The sequence below is a fragment of the Cyclopterus lumpus genome, chromosome 12 (genome assembly GCF_009769545.1).
Source record: "Cyclopterus lumpus isolate fCycLum1 chromosome 12, fCycLum1.pri, whole genome shotgun sequence".
Taxonomy (NCBI): domain Eukaryota; kingdom Metazoa; phylum Chordata; class Actinopteri; order Perciformes; family Cyclopteridae; genus Cyclopterus; species Cyclopterus lumpus.
In genome coordinates, this window is record NC_046977.1 from 3933311 (window position 1) to 3952898 (window position 19588).

Consider the following 19588-nt stretch of genomic DNA (forward strand, 5'->3'; position numbering starts at 1 on the left):
AGATCTAGTTTGCTGCCTGTGTGGTGCTTTATGCAAGTTTATTCATACAGTATATTTCATACACGGAGGCAACTCAAGGTGCTTTACATGATGACGTTTTTAAGAAAAAGGGCAGTTACAATTAAAAGTTGAACAGGAAAGTCTTTGACACTTGGTGCTAATAGGAGACAGAAGCTTTTTATAGCAGCTAAATCACATTAATCACAAAAACAAATGAGGTAGGTGAGAATAAATACAAAATAATAAATAAAAGCCCAAATTATATGAAATAACTTAATAAACATTTAAGGACTAAAGGTAGGACTGTGACTGAATATGCACAGTGCAATGATAGTAATATACTGAAATATTGGATTAGATCATGCTAAAAGCTGTACATTAAAGTGCAAGTGCAAATGTTTAACATAATTAGATGTACGTTGCGTGTACTGTTTATATAAGATATGAATATAATAATAATAATGTGTACATTTGTATATAGTAAAAGTAGCAGTACTACAATGTAGAAAATATTGTAGTACAAGTTCAGCATTAAAAAAAGAAAAAGGTAGAAAAAAGGTGTCTGCAGGTTTTTCTTCCGTCTCAGTTTTCGTCCCAACATAAGTGCACGCCCCTTCCCCCCCCGGAACAGCCAATGAAAACACAGCCTGAAAGTGCTGACCAATCACGGCGCAGCTTGTCTGATCACTGTTTGGACCAAGCGGGGGCTGCGGACGTTACCGCGGCCGGAGATAACTGCAGTGCAGCAGCCAACCAGCAACCGGCTAGCCGACCCCGTCTACTCACACGGAAATATGGAGGAGACGAAGATACAAGTCAACGGGTGCGTTAACGGTCGTTTTATCCAACCGGGGCCGCCTCGTTCTTCTACAAAAAAAAACATAGTTTACGTCCATGTTTGCGCGCGCTGTGACGTCGCAACCTGGGGTGAACCAAGTTAGCTAAGTTAGCTAGCTAGCTAACAATTGCTTATCAGTTGGAGCTGTTTTGTTAGCAAACCTGACTGACAGCTAACTTTAACGGGTCTGTCTGCCTGTCTTTCGGTCTGCCTGTCTTTCTGTCTTTCTGTCTGCCTGTCTGTCTGCCTGTCTGTCTGACACCGTAGCTAAATAACCTAGTTTGGTTAACTACTAAATGTTGACAGCAGATATGCTGTTAGAAATGCTTATTCTCTGCTGTAATAGCTGTGTAATAATCTTATTTTTGACTAGTTAGTTTAGCTTGCATTCAACTTTATTGCCATTGCACATTGAGTTAAGGGTCTGAGACAACACAATGTAGTTTATAATCTAACCAGATGAGCAAATGTACATAATATTATACAGAATAAAATAGAGAATACATAGATATAGAATAAACAGTAAGGGTTGATCTACACAGTATTGTCGCTGTGTATGAATAAGCTAACTTATGTAAAGTATGAAGACAGTGCAGGTATAGTATACAATAACATATAAAGTGTAGAGTTTAATTTAGAAGTAATGCTTATTGTAGATATTAGATGCATAATAAATAGCTGGAGGTATGATGAATATGGTGTATAGACAGTAGTATATGATTACTCTATACATCAGTAATACAGTGTGTGTAGTAGAAGTAAACATGTATGTGTATGGAGAGTGTAGGAAGTACAAGTGTGTGTGTGTGTGTGTGTGTGTGTGTGTGTGTGTGTGTGTGTGTGTGTGTGTGTGTGTGTGTGTGTGTGTGTGTGTGTGTGTGTGTGTGTGTGTGTGTGTGTGTGTGTGTGTGTGTGTGTGTGTGTGTGTGTGTGTGTGTGTGTGTGTGTGTGTGTGTGTGTGTGTGTGTGTGTGTGTGTGCGCGCAGTAGTTTGGCAGCGTTAGCCAATAGGTCCTCATCACATGACTGACTGACTCTTTGTTTTCTCCCTTCTCTTGGTTTCTAGCTGTCAGACCGACCCCCTCTGCATGGGCCCATAAACATGTCCACAGATGACAGTATCTCTGAGGATGTGTCCAGCTCGGGGGCTTTGAGCCATTGCCATGTCAGTCCTGACGGGGATGGGGGTAAGGAGAGTGAGACCTCTTTGGTGTCCTCTGAGGGGACATCAGCCTCGGGGCTGGCTGTCTCGGAGGACAGACACACAACCTCCCAAACAGCAGGAGGCGCTGTGGAGAGCAGGCCCGTGGACATCACACCAGCATGCAACAAGATCAGGTGCAGTGACTGTAAACACGCAACTGTTTATAGAAAATATAAAGGATGTGGTGCAGAGATACAATATGAAACTGTGACCGCCAACTTCCAACATATAAATTGGGTTAAACAGAATTTTAAAAATAGGAATCTATTGCCTGTGAAAGACCATTGTTATATATTTAACTTTAAAACTTTTGGGTTAGGTTTAGATGGATCAGTTTTGTGCTACTTAAGTTTCTATTGTTTTTGTTGTTGTTTTTTTACAAAAGATATCTATAATCCTATGTATCCATGTCCTAATCTGATATTTAATCCAGGTTGAGTGTATATATATATATATATTGTCGGTACATGCGTATATTAAAATCCTTTGGTACACTATGTGAATCATTGTTATGTGATTTCATTGCAGGAGTCTGTGTCTGAACACAGAAGAAGCGTTTGACCAAGGGAAGATCCTCCCGTTCATCAACCCCAGCTCCCTTGAGACCTTCAGAGCTTTGGTGCAGGAGATCCAGAGCAGCGGAGAGACCGACCCTGAGATCTGGAAGGATTGCGAGGTGCGAAAAACACCACAGAGCCCGAACAGTTGTTGTGGAACTGAGAGTGTAAAAAATGCTCGCTGATGACGTTGAAAGTGAAGTTGGGGTAAAGCTGCTGTGGCAGTTGTTCTTGTGCTCTGCAGCTGGCAGCCTCAATTGACAATTGAGCTGACACTTTTATTTTTTGTGCGCATCACACCTGACAGTAACACACACACACACACACACACACACACACACACACACAGACACAGAGTAACCCGCTGCAGCTGATCCTTTTAGACACATGATGTGATGTGCAGGGAACAGACAACTGTGATGTGCTACAACACAAAAGACACTTCACTGCATAGTTTATCAGGCTTGAGGCTTTTTTGTTTTTTTTACATACCTGGTCGAAAGAACCATCTGATGAAGAAAACCTCTTCGGTAGATTATTGTATGGAAAATTACTAAAGAATTATTGGTGTTTGCGTCACAGCCACTCAGAGTGTGTACATGCACTTAATTAAAGGTAAATTATGTTCATATTGTCTAAACGGCATTCACAAGTCACCCCTCCTCTCCCTTGCTCAGCTGGAGAGGGAATGAAAAGCAGGATTCGTGGGAACGAAACGTAAATTGGGAGAACTGAAGGTTATATTTCTGATTTGGTAAAGTAGGAAAAAATTTTGGTTACGGTAATCGGACAGAGGGTTAGATACTAGATCTCCCTCCTGGAGAAAGCTGATTTCTTTACCATATACAGATATATAACTAGGAGGATGTAGGCCAGGCACACGGTTCTGTTTCTGCTGCACTGCGTGTTTACACATGTTGGGCCGATGGTCCGCGTGGACCCACGTGGCGATAGGCAGGAGGAGAACTTCACATGTAGACAGTAAAATATCCCCTCAAGACACGATACTCTGCTTGGAATAATCTTTTGTTTTATCAAGGTGATATAGGCGGTTTTCAAAAGAAAATCTTAAGATTGCATCTCCCCCTTCTCCCTTGTTGAAAAATGCAATTATTGTCCATTTTAAAAGCTAAAATATTTCTCTGAGTAACCTGGTTTCTTGTGTGTAAATGTGCCGGCTCATCAGCTCTATGGTGGCGCATTATTTCAAATTAGGATCATCAGATGTTGTGTTTCCAGTTTGCCCTCTGGGGTATGAAGATGAAAAGACAACATAAGGAATGTCGGTGTACGTTGACTGATTTTAAAATGTACCATGGCTCCGTGCCAGCTGCTTCACTGTAGGTTAACCTCTCGTTGAGAGTAATTACAGCACGATATGCTTTTTTTTTTCTGCGCAGGGTCGATGGTTGCATCTGTTTCAGCTCGTTGAGAAGCAATACCAAGAGCAGATTCTCGCTCAGCAAGAACAATACCAGTGCCAAATACAGGTGGGACTACATTCAGTTCTGTCTTATCATGAAGAGAAAATACAACTGTTTAACCAGTGAAACAATGTTGTGTTTTTACAGTTGATTCAGGATGAAATTAAAGCGCTGGTTCAGCTCCAGAACCGCCAGGCCAGCAGCGTCCAGCCACAAGCAGACTTCTCTCCAACTGTGGTGACCAAAACCACCCCAAACACAAAGGACTATATCTTCCCCCTCATCTCCAGTCACTGCTGGGTCCCAGTGGCTAGTGACAATGAGAGCCTGGCAGCCCCGGCCCTCATCCCTTTCAGCTCCCCTTATCCTCCGCCCCAGAGACCCGAGACCAGAGACCAGGGGGAGGAGAGGGCCACCACGGTGCTCAGCAGTGGGTACGGGACTCTGTCCGCGTGGGAAACGGGTCTGGAACCCGCTGGGTCTCCGGGGGAGGATGAGGACGGTTTTCAAGGGAGGGAGAAGCATCATTGGTCCCCTCACCTCCAGGAAGACACGCAGACAAATGTGATTCGGGGTCAACAGGATATTTTGCATGTGAGGAATATTGGAGTGGATGAAACGAACCCGCCAGACTACCAGCAGAGAACCTTTGGGTAAGACTGACACACAAACTAACTCCTTATGCAGTTCTTGTTTTTAAAAATGATTGATTTCAGTTTCCCAGCAAAAGGGCCTTCAAAGGCATTTAAAAGTGTTTTTAAAACATTTAAGTTGAGCAGAGAATGTCAGTTTCCAGTCCTGTTGTTCCAGACCTGTAAATAATGATTTAAATTAGTACATTTTTAATTGGTTAATCCATCCATATATTCTCTGCTGCATATCCGGCTAAAGCTTCTGTTTGATGAGTTATTAAACCTGCAATATTTGTTTCTTTTTGGGCCACTTTAGGGGCAGCCAAAACAAGTATCATCACCTTTCTCTGTACTAAATAATACACTAGCATATTCAAAGGAACATTAACAATAATTTAGAGTCTAAGTCCAATATTCTGTCTTTTAGATCGTGTGTTTGTTCTCCAACAACTCCACCCGTCTCTTTAGCTGCTAAACGCTCCACTGTGTCAATAAATTCATGGGTTTGTTGGATAACTAGACTGGTTTTCATTGTTATCTATTATACTCTGGCAGGTATGACCACATTCTGTATGGTATTAAAAACATCTTAAAAAGATTTTATTTGGTGAGTGACATTGTTTAGAAGAACGCTTTGTCTGAGAAATTATATTTCTGCTTTTAATTATTTTAAATGTTTCTATTTAACAAGATATGAAAAAATAAATATTTTTCAACAGTGTCCACAAATAAGACGCACAAACAAACGCAACAATTTAAGATAAACAGAATTATAAGCCGTTAAGAAATCACTTTTACATTCGTCAATGGAGAGCGGTTCCTGAAGATTCAGGTGATTTAGCCGCATATTCAAACTTCATTAACGACCTCCCGACCCGTTCTGTTGGCAGCACCAGACACTTTGTGACCTCCTGGGCTCAGAGGCAGAAGCTCCGGCCCAAGAAGAGCAAAGCGGGTCAAGCTTCATCCCAAATCCCAGAGTACGAGGAGCCGCTGCTCGGCCTCAGAGAATCCCACAAGCAAACCCCCCCGGACGGCTCGGACCTCCAAGACCAGGTACACACCCACCACGCGGTATCAGATCGAGTGTTTGATGTATCTGATTGATCTATCACCTGTTTGATGTAAATCTAATCCACTCTTCTCTGTCGGGTGTTCCAGCAGCGACCGGCCGGGTTGCCGTCCAGCTCGTTCCCCCTGAGGAGGAGTGACAGCCTGATGTCAGAGGCGTCAGGTAACAATTCACCGACTCAGACATAAACACACAGAGCGGCTTGACCGGCTGTGAGAGGAAGAACAATACAGAATGAACAATACGTTATGACAGATGTCGCAACTACCACACGTGACAGCGAGATGGCGCTGTTGTATCAGCGAGGGCTTCGTCATGAGACACGCGATCAATTTCCCTTTTTTCTTTTTATTTATTTCCATATTTATCATTATATCTGATGCACTCTGCTTTATTTTGTGCATTTAAAGGATACGTCTGGTAATGTTTTTATAGTTTTCTTACACTCAACAAATCCCAACAATTTATTAGATCACGTCTGTGTTTTACGCTCAGCACCATAACACATCAGTTTCTACTGAAATATGTATATATATATATATATATATATATATATATATATATATATATATATATATATATATATATATATATAATTATTTTTCGGACTCTGTGAACAATTACAGTATTAATTAAATTCATTTGATTTAGTATTGTTATGTGTATTTTGAATAGGCGGTATGGCAGAGTACACAAACCCCTTTCCACATTTTTATTTGCTCCTGTACAGAAAGAGACCCTTAAAACCGTCATTATTTGTCTTCAGGGAAACCCTCATCCCTCCATCTTCACCTCCACGTCCAACCTTCTAACGTATTGCCCATCCCTCACTCAAATACAAAATATAACTGTGTACATTAGAAACTGGGCAGCTTGCATTTCTACTATTGCCAGTAAGACATGACACGCTATAGGAATCATACAAAATCTGAGTTAATCCCAAATTTGTCCCCTATTTTTCCATTTTAAATATTTCCAAAATCAAACGTAGCTGGTATTGGATTTAATACATTTCTAGTATTGTTTTTTAACACACCATGACCCAGATAAAGAGTGGATTGTGTTGTATACTTTCCAAGTAGATAAAATGACTTCCTCCTCCCCGCCGCAGGCCTCACCTATTGGCGTCTGACCGAGAGTGAACTGTACCACCCGCTACCGGACAGCTTCGACAGCGGCGCTTACCACCTCCTGCAAGAGGCATCCTTGAGTCTTGTGAGTAACAACTGTAGATCACCGTGGCAACCGCGACGGGTCTGATTTGAGGGATGTGTAATAAGTTTTAAAACAAACGCACACCCGTCTCTTGTAGACTCCGTCTCAGGAGCCTCGTCTGTCTCTCAGAGAGATCTATCAGAACAAGCAAAGGACGGACTGTAAACGCTCCGACTGGGACGGCTCCGCTACCTCCAGTCCCTCGTCTCCACAGGTACGTTGCACCTTTCATTAGTGATCAGTTTATTCTGGGGCCACTCCTCTGGTTGTATAGAAGTCTATGCTTCATGTGTTAAAGCTGCATTCTCTCTCCTGACCACCAGGGGGCGACTCCTCTGCTTGTATAGAAGTCTATGCTTCATGTGTTAAAGCTGCATTCTCCCTCCTGACCACCAGGGGGCGACTCCTCTGGTTGTATAGAAGTCTATGCTTCATGTGTTAAAGCTGCATTCTCTCTCCTGACCACCAGGGGGCGACTCCTCTGCTTGTATAGAAGTCTATGCTTCATGTGTTAAAGCTGCATTCTCCCTCCTGACCACCAGGGGGCGACTCCTCTGGTTGTATAGAAGTCTATGCTTCATGTGTTAAAGCTGCATTCTCCCTCCTGACCACCAGGGGGCGACTCCTCTGGTTGTATAGAAGTCTATGCTTCATGTGTTAAAGCTGCATTCTCTCTCCTGACCACCAGGGGGCGACTCCTCTGCTTGTATAGAAGTCTATGCTTCATGTGTTAAAGCTGCATTCTCCCTCCTGACCACCAGGGGGCGACTCCTCTGCTTGTATAGAAGTCTATGCTTCATGTGTTAAAGCTGCATTCTCTCTCCTGACCACCAGGGGGCGACTCCTCTGCTTGTATAGAAGTCTATGCTTCATGTGTTAAAGCTGCATTCTCCCTCCTGACCACCAGGGGGCGACTCCTCTGGTTGTATAGAAGTCTATGCTTCATGTGTTAAAGCTGCATTCTCTCTCCTGACCACCAGGGGGCGACTCCTCTGCTTGTATAGAAGTCTATGCTTCATGTGTTAAAGCTGCATTCTCCCTCCTGACCACCAGGGGGCGACTCCTCTGGTTGTATAGAAGTCTATGCTTCATGTGTTAAAGCTGCATTCTCCCTCCTGACCACCAGGGGGCGACTCCTCTGGTTGTATAGAAGTCTATGCTTCATGTGTTAAAGCTGCATTCTCTCCACTGACCACCAAGGGGCGACTCCTCTGCTTGTATAGAAGTCTATGCTTCATGTGTTAAAGCTGCATTCTCTCTACTGACCACCGGGGGGCGACTCCTCTGGTTGTATAGAAGTCTATATAAATGACTCTACTTCTCTTGATGTATTCCCTCAGTAAACATTGTAAACATTAGTTTTTGGTCTCAATCTCTAGTTTCAAGTCTTCTTCAATACAGCGTGATGTTCATTTAGTACATTATGGTCATTTAGAGTCAAACAGACCATAAAGCAGGGGATGCTTTAGGGAGGGGCTACCAGAGACCTATACGGACAATGTTTATCTCTTCTAAATTGCTTGTTTACCTGTTCAAGATAATACAAGGTGATGTAAAAATGGTGATAAACGTTCATTTAAATGTGCTCTGCCTGAATTGGGTCTCGATAGTTCGCCTCTGACCCGTGTCGTTGCGTTGTTAGGTGTCGGCCTGGGACCCGGCAGCCAACCAGCGGCAGTCGGATCGAACCTCCGGCTTCACGTCGCCCTCTCACTTCAGCAGCCCGTCGTACGCCGCTCAACCCCACCACTACCCCCGGGTGGGGACCCCCGGGACCCCCGACAGCACGGTGGAGTGCGGTCCCAACCCCGGAGACACGGACTGCATCTCTAACACCTCCAGCGCTTCGGCCGCCGGGCAGAGCTTGTGGGGAAACGCGACCCAGGCCCCCCCGTTTACCCTCCAGGGTGCGACCCACTCTCACTCCCACACATCCAGTCAGCAACGCGGAGCCAGCGGCCCCTCAGCCAGCGAGGAAGAGGGCACCCACACCAGCACCCTGAAGCCTCGTTCGGCCTCTGGTGCGTCCCTGCGGCCGTCGGCCAGTCCACACATGCAGAGAGCGTCGTCACTGGAGGATCCTGTCACCCTGTCGCTGTGAGTAACACACACAGGTTATTATTATTATTATTTATTCGGCACTTTTCTAAAAAGAATTACGAGATTTTAAGTAAATTGAATCAGATAAGATTATAATTAAACCTCCGAACCCCAAAACCCAGAGCATGTTTCTTTTTTTAAACAATCGCCAAAACTACATATTCGATCAGACAGAAGCTGTAAAATAACGATGATTTGTCTCTTTTAATCTAGAAAAAGCAGCCAAAACAAAGCTTAACATTTGGATACTTCAATGAAAAATCTTATTCTACACGTCTTCATTTAAAATATCATCCCAAGAAACCTAAAACACATAACATTCCTACATAGCTCGTAGATCATCACAGTAATTTTCTAACATTGGTAACACATGTTCAATATATAGAGTCCATTGTTTTTCTATTTTCTATTTAAAGAAATTATCAAATAAATGGTTTATGTCATTATAACTTGATTATTCTGCACAACATATTTATATAATACTTCTAGCTCTGATTGTTCTGTTTCCATAGAGGTGCAGAACTTTTCTATTGCAGTGAAATTCAAGGTCACAGAGCAAAACAAACAAAACTCTTAGTTTTAAGACCTTTAAAGAATATTCTTTGACTGCTTGTTGAGCAATCTGGACTGAGGAAGACCTGATCAGACCCCGAGACCCTGTCTGATGGACAGGTAGAAGCCGGATCCTGATAAGATGCAACGCTTCAGTTCACCTCTTATTCTCTTTACGTTGTTGAGTCCCACAGTTTCATTCTTCTTCCTCTCTTTGTGCGTTTCCTCCTCCAGACTGAGGCAGAACCTGAGGGAGAAGCACTCTCGCCACGTGGCTGACCTGAAGGCGTATTACGAGTCTGAGATTCAAAGCCTGCGAGACAAACTGAACCTCAGAGATCTGCCCCGGGATCTGGAGAAGAGCAACCGGGTCCTCACGGAGAGGTCTCCCTTCAGTTCTTCCTTTCTAAATAAAGACGTTGCTCTTCCTTCTCTAAACAAATTTAGATATGAACTCGTACTTAAGAATATAATTGATACACATTCAAAGTTTAGAGACCCTCCACCATGACATTACACTTCAGTTATGCTCCGTTTTTAATATTATTATTGTGATTTCGGTTCATTCACAGGTGCAAGCAGCTGGAGAAAGCTCTGTCCGGGGCCACGGGGCGCGTTCAAGAACTGGAGGCCACGAACAGCTCGTTGGAGAAAGAGCTGGTATCATTCCTCAGATTACTTTTTTACATTATTTGTCACAAGTGGTTTCTTTTATTACGTTTTGTGTGCATGTCAAAGAGATATCGCAGTGAATTGGACTTATTCAGAAGAAAACTACGTCCTGATTTTTTTTTTATAAGAATAAAATCACAACGTTACAACTTTAATCTCAGAGAATATCAAAGTTTTGTTTCTCGTAAATGTACTACTGGAATTCTCTGCATATTACCGTGCTCCCCACGTTTTGTTTTTTTACCTACAATGACCCTCATATGATAAAAACTTTTCCTAAATTTGTATATATGTGTTTGTTCTTAAAATGAAAAGCTCTCTGATATCTGTAAACGCCCCGTAATTCATCTCGTAGAAACCAATCACCTTCAATACATCCCTCTTATGCATTCGATCGATATCCATTCCCTAATTCCGATGCGCCCGTCCCTCGCCAGGTCGAGTGGCCGGATCGGTACGCCGTGGCCGGCGCTGCCGTGAAGTCCTCGCAGCAGCGACTGGAAGAGAGCAAGCGCTCGGGCAAAGAGAAGGACGCCCTGGCAGCGAGTTTGAAGACCCGCGCTCGGCAGCTGGAGGAGGCGCTGCAGAAAACCTGCAGGGAGGCAGACGAGAGGGAGGCGAGGAGGGACGGAGAGTACAAGATGCTGCAGGAGGCGAGTCTGAGATGATGAACTATAACCTCTGAAGTTGAACCGTGCTTGTATCATCATTTTTTAATATCGAATGATGAGCTGTGCTGGTAGTTTTGGTTTCTTACCGACGGTAGAAGTAGTAAACCACCACGGGAGCGTATTTTAGAAGAATGGATATCAGTTTACCTGAACTCCATATTTATAATAATTTCTCCTCATTATCTGACCGGGAACTGAAGCCTTTTGTCTATGATCTCTTCCACAAGAGTCCATTGACAAAAAAACAGTCATTTTTACACGCAGTTGGTGTATCTGAGCTTTTTAAAACATCAAAGTTGCACAACAACACACACTGACTAACCGATGGAGGAGACGAGCAACTCCTGTGTTCTGTGAGGGGAAATGAGAAGGAAAAAAAATCCCTTTTCAGATACATAAGAGCGATGTGTGTCGGGTCCTATTGGGATCCTCTGACCATAACCCTCTGTCATCAACACCGAGGTTCTTTATAATGGAGCTCTCTGTTGTTTTGTTTACTCAGCTGCTCGGACAATATGACTCTCTGGTAAAGGAGCACGAGGGACTGAAGGTAATGGATCTCTAACTGATACACACACACACACACACACACATATATATATATATAGATATATATATATATATATATCATCATTTCAAACGTGTTGGATCATTTATTAGCAGTTACAAACGTGTGTCTTCATTCATCCTTTTTGTATCCACAGAGCAACCAGCTGTCGACAGAGAACAAGCTCTTCAATGCCACCGATCAGATATCAGAACTGAAGAGGTGAGAGTGCATTGAGTGTAACAGATGATTATAATTATTATTATTTCATGCTCAAACAACCAAAATCTCATTTCCAGTTTGTGTTATTCTAGGAAATATGGATTTCCTAGAAATGCATTTTTTTTTTTGTAGACCTGTAGACTTTTCTTTTTCTCAGCAAGAAAGAGAATAAGTGTATTTCCAGAATGACAAACTTTTCATTTAAACATCGCTTCCACACGTCTCGTCCAGTTGTGATGGTTTTAGATGATATCGAACACACGACAACGTTGCGTAGCGATCTCACAGCAGAGACGTGGCTTCACGGCTTCAGGCCCGTCACGTCCTCGCTGACCGGCTGCAGCGATTTCTGTAAAAGAGCTGCAGTGGAGGCTGAATGACGACGGGGGAGATGGAGAGCATCAATCAATAGGGCCCTAATTATCGTCTCTGCGCTGTCAGAAAAAAAAGAAGAAGAGAATAGATAAACGCATTAATTGTCTGACACTGCGCCGCAACCGTCCGTCGCGGTTTCGGGGCTCTGCCTGCAAATTGCCACCGATTGAGGCGGCGGCGCGAAACTCTGCATTGATGAAGTACGTTGAGTCGATGCCGCGAGGTCACGGACAGATAACGGACCGGAGGCTCACACGACATCAATACGAGTGTCGTAGGAGGGCTTTATCTCCTGGAGGCAGAGGCCTGGAAGTGGTCCTTTTTTTATTAAAAGAGGAGAGAAGTTACTACAACGTTCAGGCAAACTAGAACAAATGTAAGTAAATCCTAAGAACACATGGAAAAGCAATCGGACAGCATTTTAATACGAATTTTGTACCTTTTGCCATCTCTAAAAAAAAAATTAAAAAAAACGGCATCCTATTGGTCGAGAAGCCAGAACACGAGAGTCGACGTGAGAGCATAAAAATGAATAATTCAGTAAGATATGCAGGAATATTTGCTGCTTCAGGGTCTCATGGAGTCACACGCTGGAGTGCAGGAAGCGGTTTAAAGATTGGTGCCGAACTAAAACAGGAGACAAGAAAGTGGAGCCGGATCATGATCATTTATAATAAAGCAGAGGAAGTGTTGAGGAAGCTGTGGGTTTATATTACTTCTGTGTCCAATTGTTCCCAATGAGAACACAGAGAGATGTTTCTATTATTGTATCTCCGTCTATCTGTGGATTTTAAACTATGTTGAATTAGAAGTCTTGCATCTTCAAGTCTTGTGCATTATGTGCCCCCCCCCCCCTCTCCTCTCCTCTCCCCTCCTCTCCAGAGTAATCTCCAAACTGGAGTCTCAGGTGAAGCAGCTGGAGCACGAGAACCAGGCCAGGGCTCGTTATTCTTCCCACAATAACACACAACCGTCCGGGGCCGGGTGAGTGAAGCTGCTCCTGCATCTCAGCTCGTTGAGCCACCAAAACAAAAGAGAAGTGCACCACTAATGTCCCCTTGAAGGCTCGACGGCCGCTCAGCCGCTCACGTTAAACAGCTTGTAAACCTTTCCTGAGTCATTTCTACAGACATTTTTTAAAATATTTTATTATCAACAATAGATTAAATATAGCTGCGAGCAGGTACACGCATGTATTCACAAACACTTGGCCTCCATGACACATTACATAACCTATTATATTTGCTTTGTTTTTATTGTTGTTGCTTTTAACTAATTCTGTTTTCACAGAGAAAATTGGATATGTGTTTATTGTTATTATTTCAGCCTCCGAGGGCAAAAACTTTTTCAGTCCGCAGACACAGATGTCTTAAGTTTTAAATTTCCCTTTTTTAATACGTCCCCAGTCTCCTCCACCACCCTGACCTGCTGATGTCACCCAGCAAATGCACAGCGGAGCCGGACGTCACCCGCAGGAAGTCGCCCTCCGACCAGCTGAACGGAGGCAGGAAGTCCCCGTTCCTTCAAACTAACCAATCGAGTGTCCACCGGAAGTCAAAGTATTCAATGAATGATCAATCGTCAGTAACTGGAAGCTCGGTGGACTCCTGGAGGTACGTTCCTCTTGTTGTGGAGGTTTTTAAGAATCTGTATTTGGCCAAGCGTGGCTGCACATACGAGGAAGTTAACTCTTAAGTTAGTGTACGTGAAGATGGCTTTGTACTGTGTGTGTATGCTGTGTTCATGATTTTCATGAGGTTTTAACGGACATCCTGCTCCGCAGGTGTGCGTCTCCCCCGGAGTGTGAACAAGCGGCGCCTCAGCAGCGACAGCAGGAGCAGAGCCAGCGGGAGGCCGCTCGCAGGGAGGGATCCTGCTCCCTGACGCCCATGATGAGGGCCCTGATACAGCTGGAGGAGACCAGAGCCACGGAGAGCCGGGCCCCCTGTAAGAACAGCTCCACCACCCACAGTATGACTCACACTCGGGCTACATCCACACTGAACACGGCGCTATGTTTACGCCGACTCCGCCGTATTAGAACTCCTGAAACGGAGGCTATGCGTTTGTGTTTCACTCTGAACGGGCAGAAACCGAGACGCCTTCGCCTCCTGATTGGGTCTTAGCGGTCAAAGGAACGGAACAATGGCTGCAATCAGTTTTTAAAAGTATGTGACCGTGATGTGAAGCGACAATCACGACGCTATTCCAGGAGCTCAGAGCGGTCGATCAACGCCTCATGTTTCATCATATAAATGAGGAAACGGTCACCAAAAAGACTATCTATTATTATTATTATAAAGTATCTTTCATCTACATCTGAACAAGCCTTTACTTATACAGTATGTTGATATCCAAAAGTATCAGATATGTCTGTTTTTAGCATGATACTCGCCTTCAACTAATGAATCAATGAATCCTCCGATTACTTTCTTGAATATTTAGATGTCAGAATATTTGTATACGGCTGTGATGCCTTTTTAAAATGTATTGTTTTGTCTAACTAATAGTCCAAAACAAAGAAATACAGTTTTGTTGTATTGGGATAAAATATAATAATACTCATCACACTTTCCAAAGCAGTCCGACTATATCTTATTTAAATTTTACGGTGTACTTATTTATTATAGCTTTACTGTTTTGATAACTTATTTATTTATTATCATTTAGTTTTTCTACTGACTCCTCTAAATGTCTTTTTCTTAGAATACGTTTTCTGCTGATTGATTAATCGACTGATTGTAATCAAACGCCCCGATTACTAACTCCTACGTGTGATTTCTCGCTGAAGGTTCTTTTTTTTTAATTGGACCTCATCACGTCTGTGTCTCTCTCTCTCTCTCTCTCTCTCTCTCTCTCTCTCTCTCTCTCCTTAGGGGTCGGCAATCAGAGGACCGCCGTCGGGTTCGTGGAGCGGAGACGCAAAGAGGTGATTCAAGAGCGAGGCGGGCTTCAGGCGGACCGGGAGGCGGTCAAACCTGGAGGAGTGGCGGCCAGAGGAGGAGGAGGAGGAGGTGCAGGAGGAGGTGCAGGAGGCGCAGCGAAAAGAGCTGCTGCTCTGCTGAGGGCTCCGAGGAGTCTGTCTCCGGAGGGCCACAGGTCCTCGTCACTGCCTCCTCCAGAACATCGGAGCAAACCCTCCACGACGCCCAGTACGTCCTCTCAGTGAAATGTCTCCCCGAAACATTTGTTTTTTTAGTTGTTTACAAGCATAAATATACTTCATACTACTTTTGTAGTAGAGTGTCGTTTCTAATTAATGTTGTGTTGTTGTATTTTCTTCCATCCAGCAAAGAGAGGAACTTTACTCATGCCCATGTCTGCTCGGTCCAGCCCCAAACGCTGCCCCACAGAGAACTACTCCACGGCTTTCGGGCACCTGATGCCAAGAGAGGAACACCTGCACAAGAGGTGAGCGACACACACCTTATGAACAGTGTTTTAGTGGGAAAGTTTAAAATCAGCTATATATATATATATATATATATATATATATATATATATATATATATATATATATATATATATATATATATATATATTTACTTTTTATTTTTAAGATATTTTATATATATATATATATATATATATATATAAATAATTTTAAAAATATATATATATAATTTATAAAATAAATATATATATATTTTGTAAAATTATATATATATATATATATTATATATATTTTTTACTAATCATATTAAATGTATATGATTAGTAAAAAAAAAAATATATATATATATATATTTAATAAGATTAGTCTATGTTCAAAACTGCTCTTCTCAAAGCTACAACCGTCATAAAAACACACTTTATTCAAACTCAACATAACAATTTGTTAAGTCGTCCCACATTTTCCAAAAGTCAACAGCTCTTGTTTGAGGCTTTCAAAAAAGAGACTGAAATAACAGACGTATAAAGAAAACGCCAGAAACAACAACAGAAAGTGACGCTCTTCTACTTGCAATGAGAAAAAGAGTATCGCCTATTCTTTAATGGCTCATCTTAAGGTAGAACAATGGGTACCAGAGACCAGCAGACTTCTGTCTACACTAATAACAGAATCACACTGTGTGTCGTCTACAGGAGCGACGGACAAGTGGACCGGAGACGCCATTCGTTGCACAGCAGCGGTGCCAGGAAGAGGCTCCAGTTTACGTCAGCAGACGGAGAAGACGGTAATAAACTCCAGCTATAATAGATATTTAAAGTAACAGATCTGATCTTGTGGTTTGACCAGATTTATTTGTACATGTTTGTTTTTTGTATTTCCACTTCCTATGAGTATTATTGAGGTTGTACTGGAGGGCTTTTATATTGAACTGTTCCTGCCCTCGTCATGTATGTTAATGGCCGCTCTTACATCAGACTCTCTGCCTTCCTCTCCCTTCAGGCGTGAACCCCCCGGAGGGAAACTCCCAGCTGGGCTGGGAGGATCAAGGAGTCCGTGGCGGATCCGACCCGCAGGACTCCTGCGCCGACTCGGCTCCGCTCCTCCAGGACTCCGGGCTCCACTCGCCGGCTGAGGCCGAGAGGCTGTTTGACGAGCTGACGCAGGAGAAACTGCAGGTATTTATTTATTTATATTTTTAAATCACACTCTGCGACGTTTCCACCCGTCAGCCGGGACATTTTTTTTTATTGACTCAGCAAATCTGCTGGAAAAAGGACTCAGAACTTTACAGACGACGACCTTTATCACATTCGTTTTTGATTCCATTAAAAATAGTTTTGATTTACAAATTAAGATTAGCTTTCCACCACTAATCTAATTAACGCATTCAATTCTAAATAAAACCCAGCTGGCTGCAACTCGGTGAGCATTAAAAGTATTAAAATGTCCTCTAAAGGCATCGTATTTGTTCTTAAACGACAACATGCAGATATAATATCTTTATAAATAATGTATTTAAAAGCTGATACGTAGATAAGATGAGACATGTTTCCCTTTTTAAAATAACCTTGTTTGTGTAGAAGAAGGGTACATTTACGTTTAAACAATTCACAATTAATTATAATAATAAAAAAAAAGTCCTGATTTAATAGCTACTCGCAGCGTAATTCTTCTTCACAATAATTCACGACATGTTTACAATAAAGCAGGTAAACTCATTAAAATATGTAATAATTAAGATCAGAGTATGTGATGGAAGAGTGGCATTAAAATCTAATTATGTTTCTGCTGACTGAAGCTTTCGTATCAATTCAGAACTCCAGTCGAATAATCTCCGCCCCGCCCCGCTTATGTAACAAAGACTTCATTGTTTTTATTCCACCGCTAAGTGACTTCTATTTTTAGGAAGTTCATTCCTAAAGTGTGTGTGTGTGTGTGTGTGTGTGTGTGTGTGTGTGTGTGTGTGCAGATTGAGGCAGCTCTGAGCCGGATGCCCGGAGCAGGTGGGAGAGTGACTCTGCAGACCAGGTTAGATGAGGTAAGACTCCAGATATCGATTATCTTCATATCGTTGTCTCGTGTTTGTAGTAGCTTAAAAGCTTTTGAAGTTATTGTTGTTCCAGCTTTTTAAATTGATACTTTTCTTTGTTTTATATCATTGCAAATGTACTAAATTAGTTTATTTTAGTCTTGATTAGAAAGAAAAAATAATAATTCTGGCTAATTATGAGCCTTTCACTTGTTTTCCTTTCTTTTATACATTAAACGAGTATCAAGTTTGACATTTCATTTTTTTCTTTTTTCTTTGTCGCAACAATTTTTTTTAATTTAGTTCACGACTCACAAATCGGCATTTGGTCACGTGACGTTGGCACGAGTTACCATGGCTACGACGCGCGCGCACACACACACACACACAAAAAAGCATGTTGAACGATGGTAAATGTTGAGTGTTCATGTATGTGTTTACAGAAAGTGTTTTTTGTTGTTGTTTTTCCCCTTAATGAATGCATTGATGGAATTAGCTGCCGGTTCACTTCCTGCCCTTCGCTCCTCCTCAGGTGGCCTTGGAGAACCGTCTGGAGAGGCTGAATCGTGAGCTGGGATCCATCCGCATGACCCTGAAGAGATTCCACGTCCTTCGCTCTTCTGCCAACACATAGCAACGTCTGTCTTGTGACATCACAGCGTAGATGAAGCTACAACTTAGTGTCTTGGTTTTTTATTATACACTGATCCACCGATTGTCTCCGTGTGCCATGAGTCCATATGTACAGTAACTCCACCGCGACATCTTTTTTTATACGTATTGCTCTGGGATATTTTCTTATACGTCTAAAAAGATATTGCAATTTTTTTGGAGCATATATTTTTTTGTAATGCACAGATTTGTAAAAAAGAAAAGAAAAGTTGTTTACTTTTTTTAAGTCAGAGAAAATATTTATATGATATGTTTTACTTGCCATATTCAGGTGTAGATTTTTTTTTTTTTAAATTTGATCAAAAAAGGTTTTCCAGCAGAGACATTCATCCACTTTGGAAACATCACTGCCATTTTTATTCACGTGTTTTTGGACATTTTTACATCAAATATTTATTTTATGTTTCTCTATGTATTTTACTTTTTTTTTAAATTTGTTTTTGGACCAAAATGTATCAGACTTGAAGAACATATTTTGTGTACTTGACTAAATCGCCTTTTTTCTTTGTTTACTTTTCACTACTACCTGTCACTTTCTTTTCTTTGTGTTTTCAAACCAGCACATTTTCAGTAAACACACACACACACACACACAGTTGTTTGTTTCTCCTCTAGCGATGCTTGTGCATGGAATTTCTTGCACTGCTTCCTTTTTGCCATGCTTTATTTTGATTTTTTTATAACAAATATGAACTTCCCTGGAACTATAATGTTGTTGTTGTTGTTGTTGTACAATAAATGAAGCTTTTTTTAAATATATATATTAATAAGTTTTCTTCTATCTTTTATCATTATTATGACTGACTCGTTTATTATTCTCCTGGTGGATCACAGGCCCGTGACGCGTTGCCCTCAAAGTCAACGGAAGTGCACGAGCTTCACCGAAGCGGCACGAACTGACGCGATGACGCGTCGGAGCGCGAGCCGGAAATGGTCTTTTTTTTGCGGTTTAATGAAGCTAGCGGTATTACCCTGACTAACAGGTACTAAACTAATAAATTATATTGAGATAAAGGTGAGGACATTTTGTTTCTGGTGAGTTATGAGTTCAGTCAGACGGACAGAAACGGTCCAACGGTTAATGTTACTAGCTAACGTCGAAACAAACCTTTTTTTAAACGGCTAAATTAAATATAGGAAATATTGCTATTAGCTGTTAGCTAAATTAAGGGATTAGCTAAATTAAACCACAACCATTATTTAGCGTTATTAGTTGAGTTAATATTTGTAGAAAACTGGAAATATTATAATTTACTTGTGGTACTTTAAATATATTTTTATACTTTTAATTACACTTTTGAATGCATTTATTTTTCTTGTGACATGCCTGTTTTTTTTTCTTCACCGTAATAAGTAACTAACCTAACCGTTAAGTAAAAAAAGTATTTTGACTGCAGACGCCTGTTCGCCGCT

The 19588-nt window shown here is 42.0% G+C and overlaps 1 protein-coding gene across 3 annotated transcripts; it reads left to right on the top strand.

Annotated features, from left to right (window-relative positions):
- Positions 1-701: 701 nt before the first annotated feature.
- Positions 702-18947, top strand: LOC117740923 (M-phase phosphoprotein 9). Of its 3 annotated transcripts, none has more exons than XM_034547583.1 (24): positions 702-823; positions 1904-2175; positions 2570-2717; positions 3999-4088; positions 4170-4675; positions 5545-5710; positions 5816-5888; positions 6838-6941; positions 7039-7155; positions 8584-9038; positions 9828-9977; positions 10166-10253; positions 10703-10918; positions 11439-11486; positions 11641-11705; positions 12963-13064; positions 13487-13693; positions 13864-14051; positions 14957-15232; positions 15371-15491; positions 16167-16258; positions 16474-16649; positions 17444-17512; positions 18036-18947. In XM_034547583.1, exons 2-24 carry the CDS (start codon positions 1940-1942, stop codon positions 18135-18137), a joined length of 3795 nt encoding a protein of 1264 aa, XP_034403474.1. In that variant the 5' UTR covers positions 702-823; positions 1904-1939; the 3' UTR covers positions 18138-18947. The 3 variants fall into 3 exon arrangements, with proteins under 3 accessions (XP_034403474.1, XP_034403476.1, XP_034403475.1); XM_034547585.1 differs by having other exon boundaries at positions 13864-14027; XM_034547584.1 differs by having other exon boundaries at positions 5819-5888.
- The last annotated feature ends 641 nt before the right edge of the window (positions 18948-19588 follow it).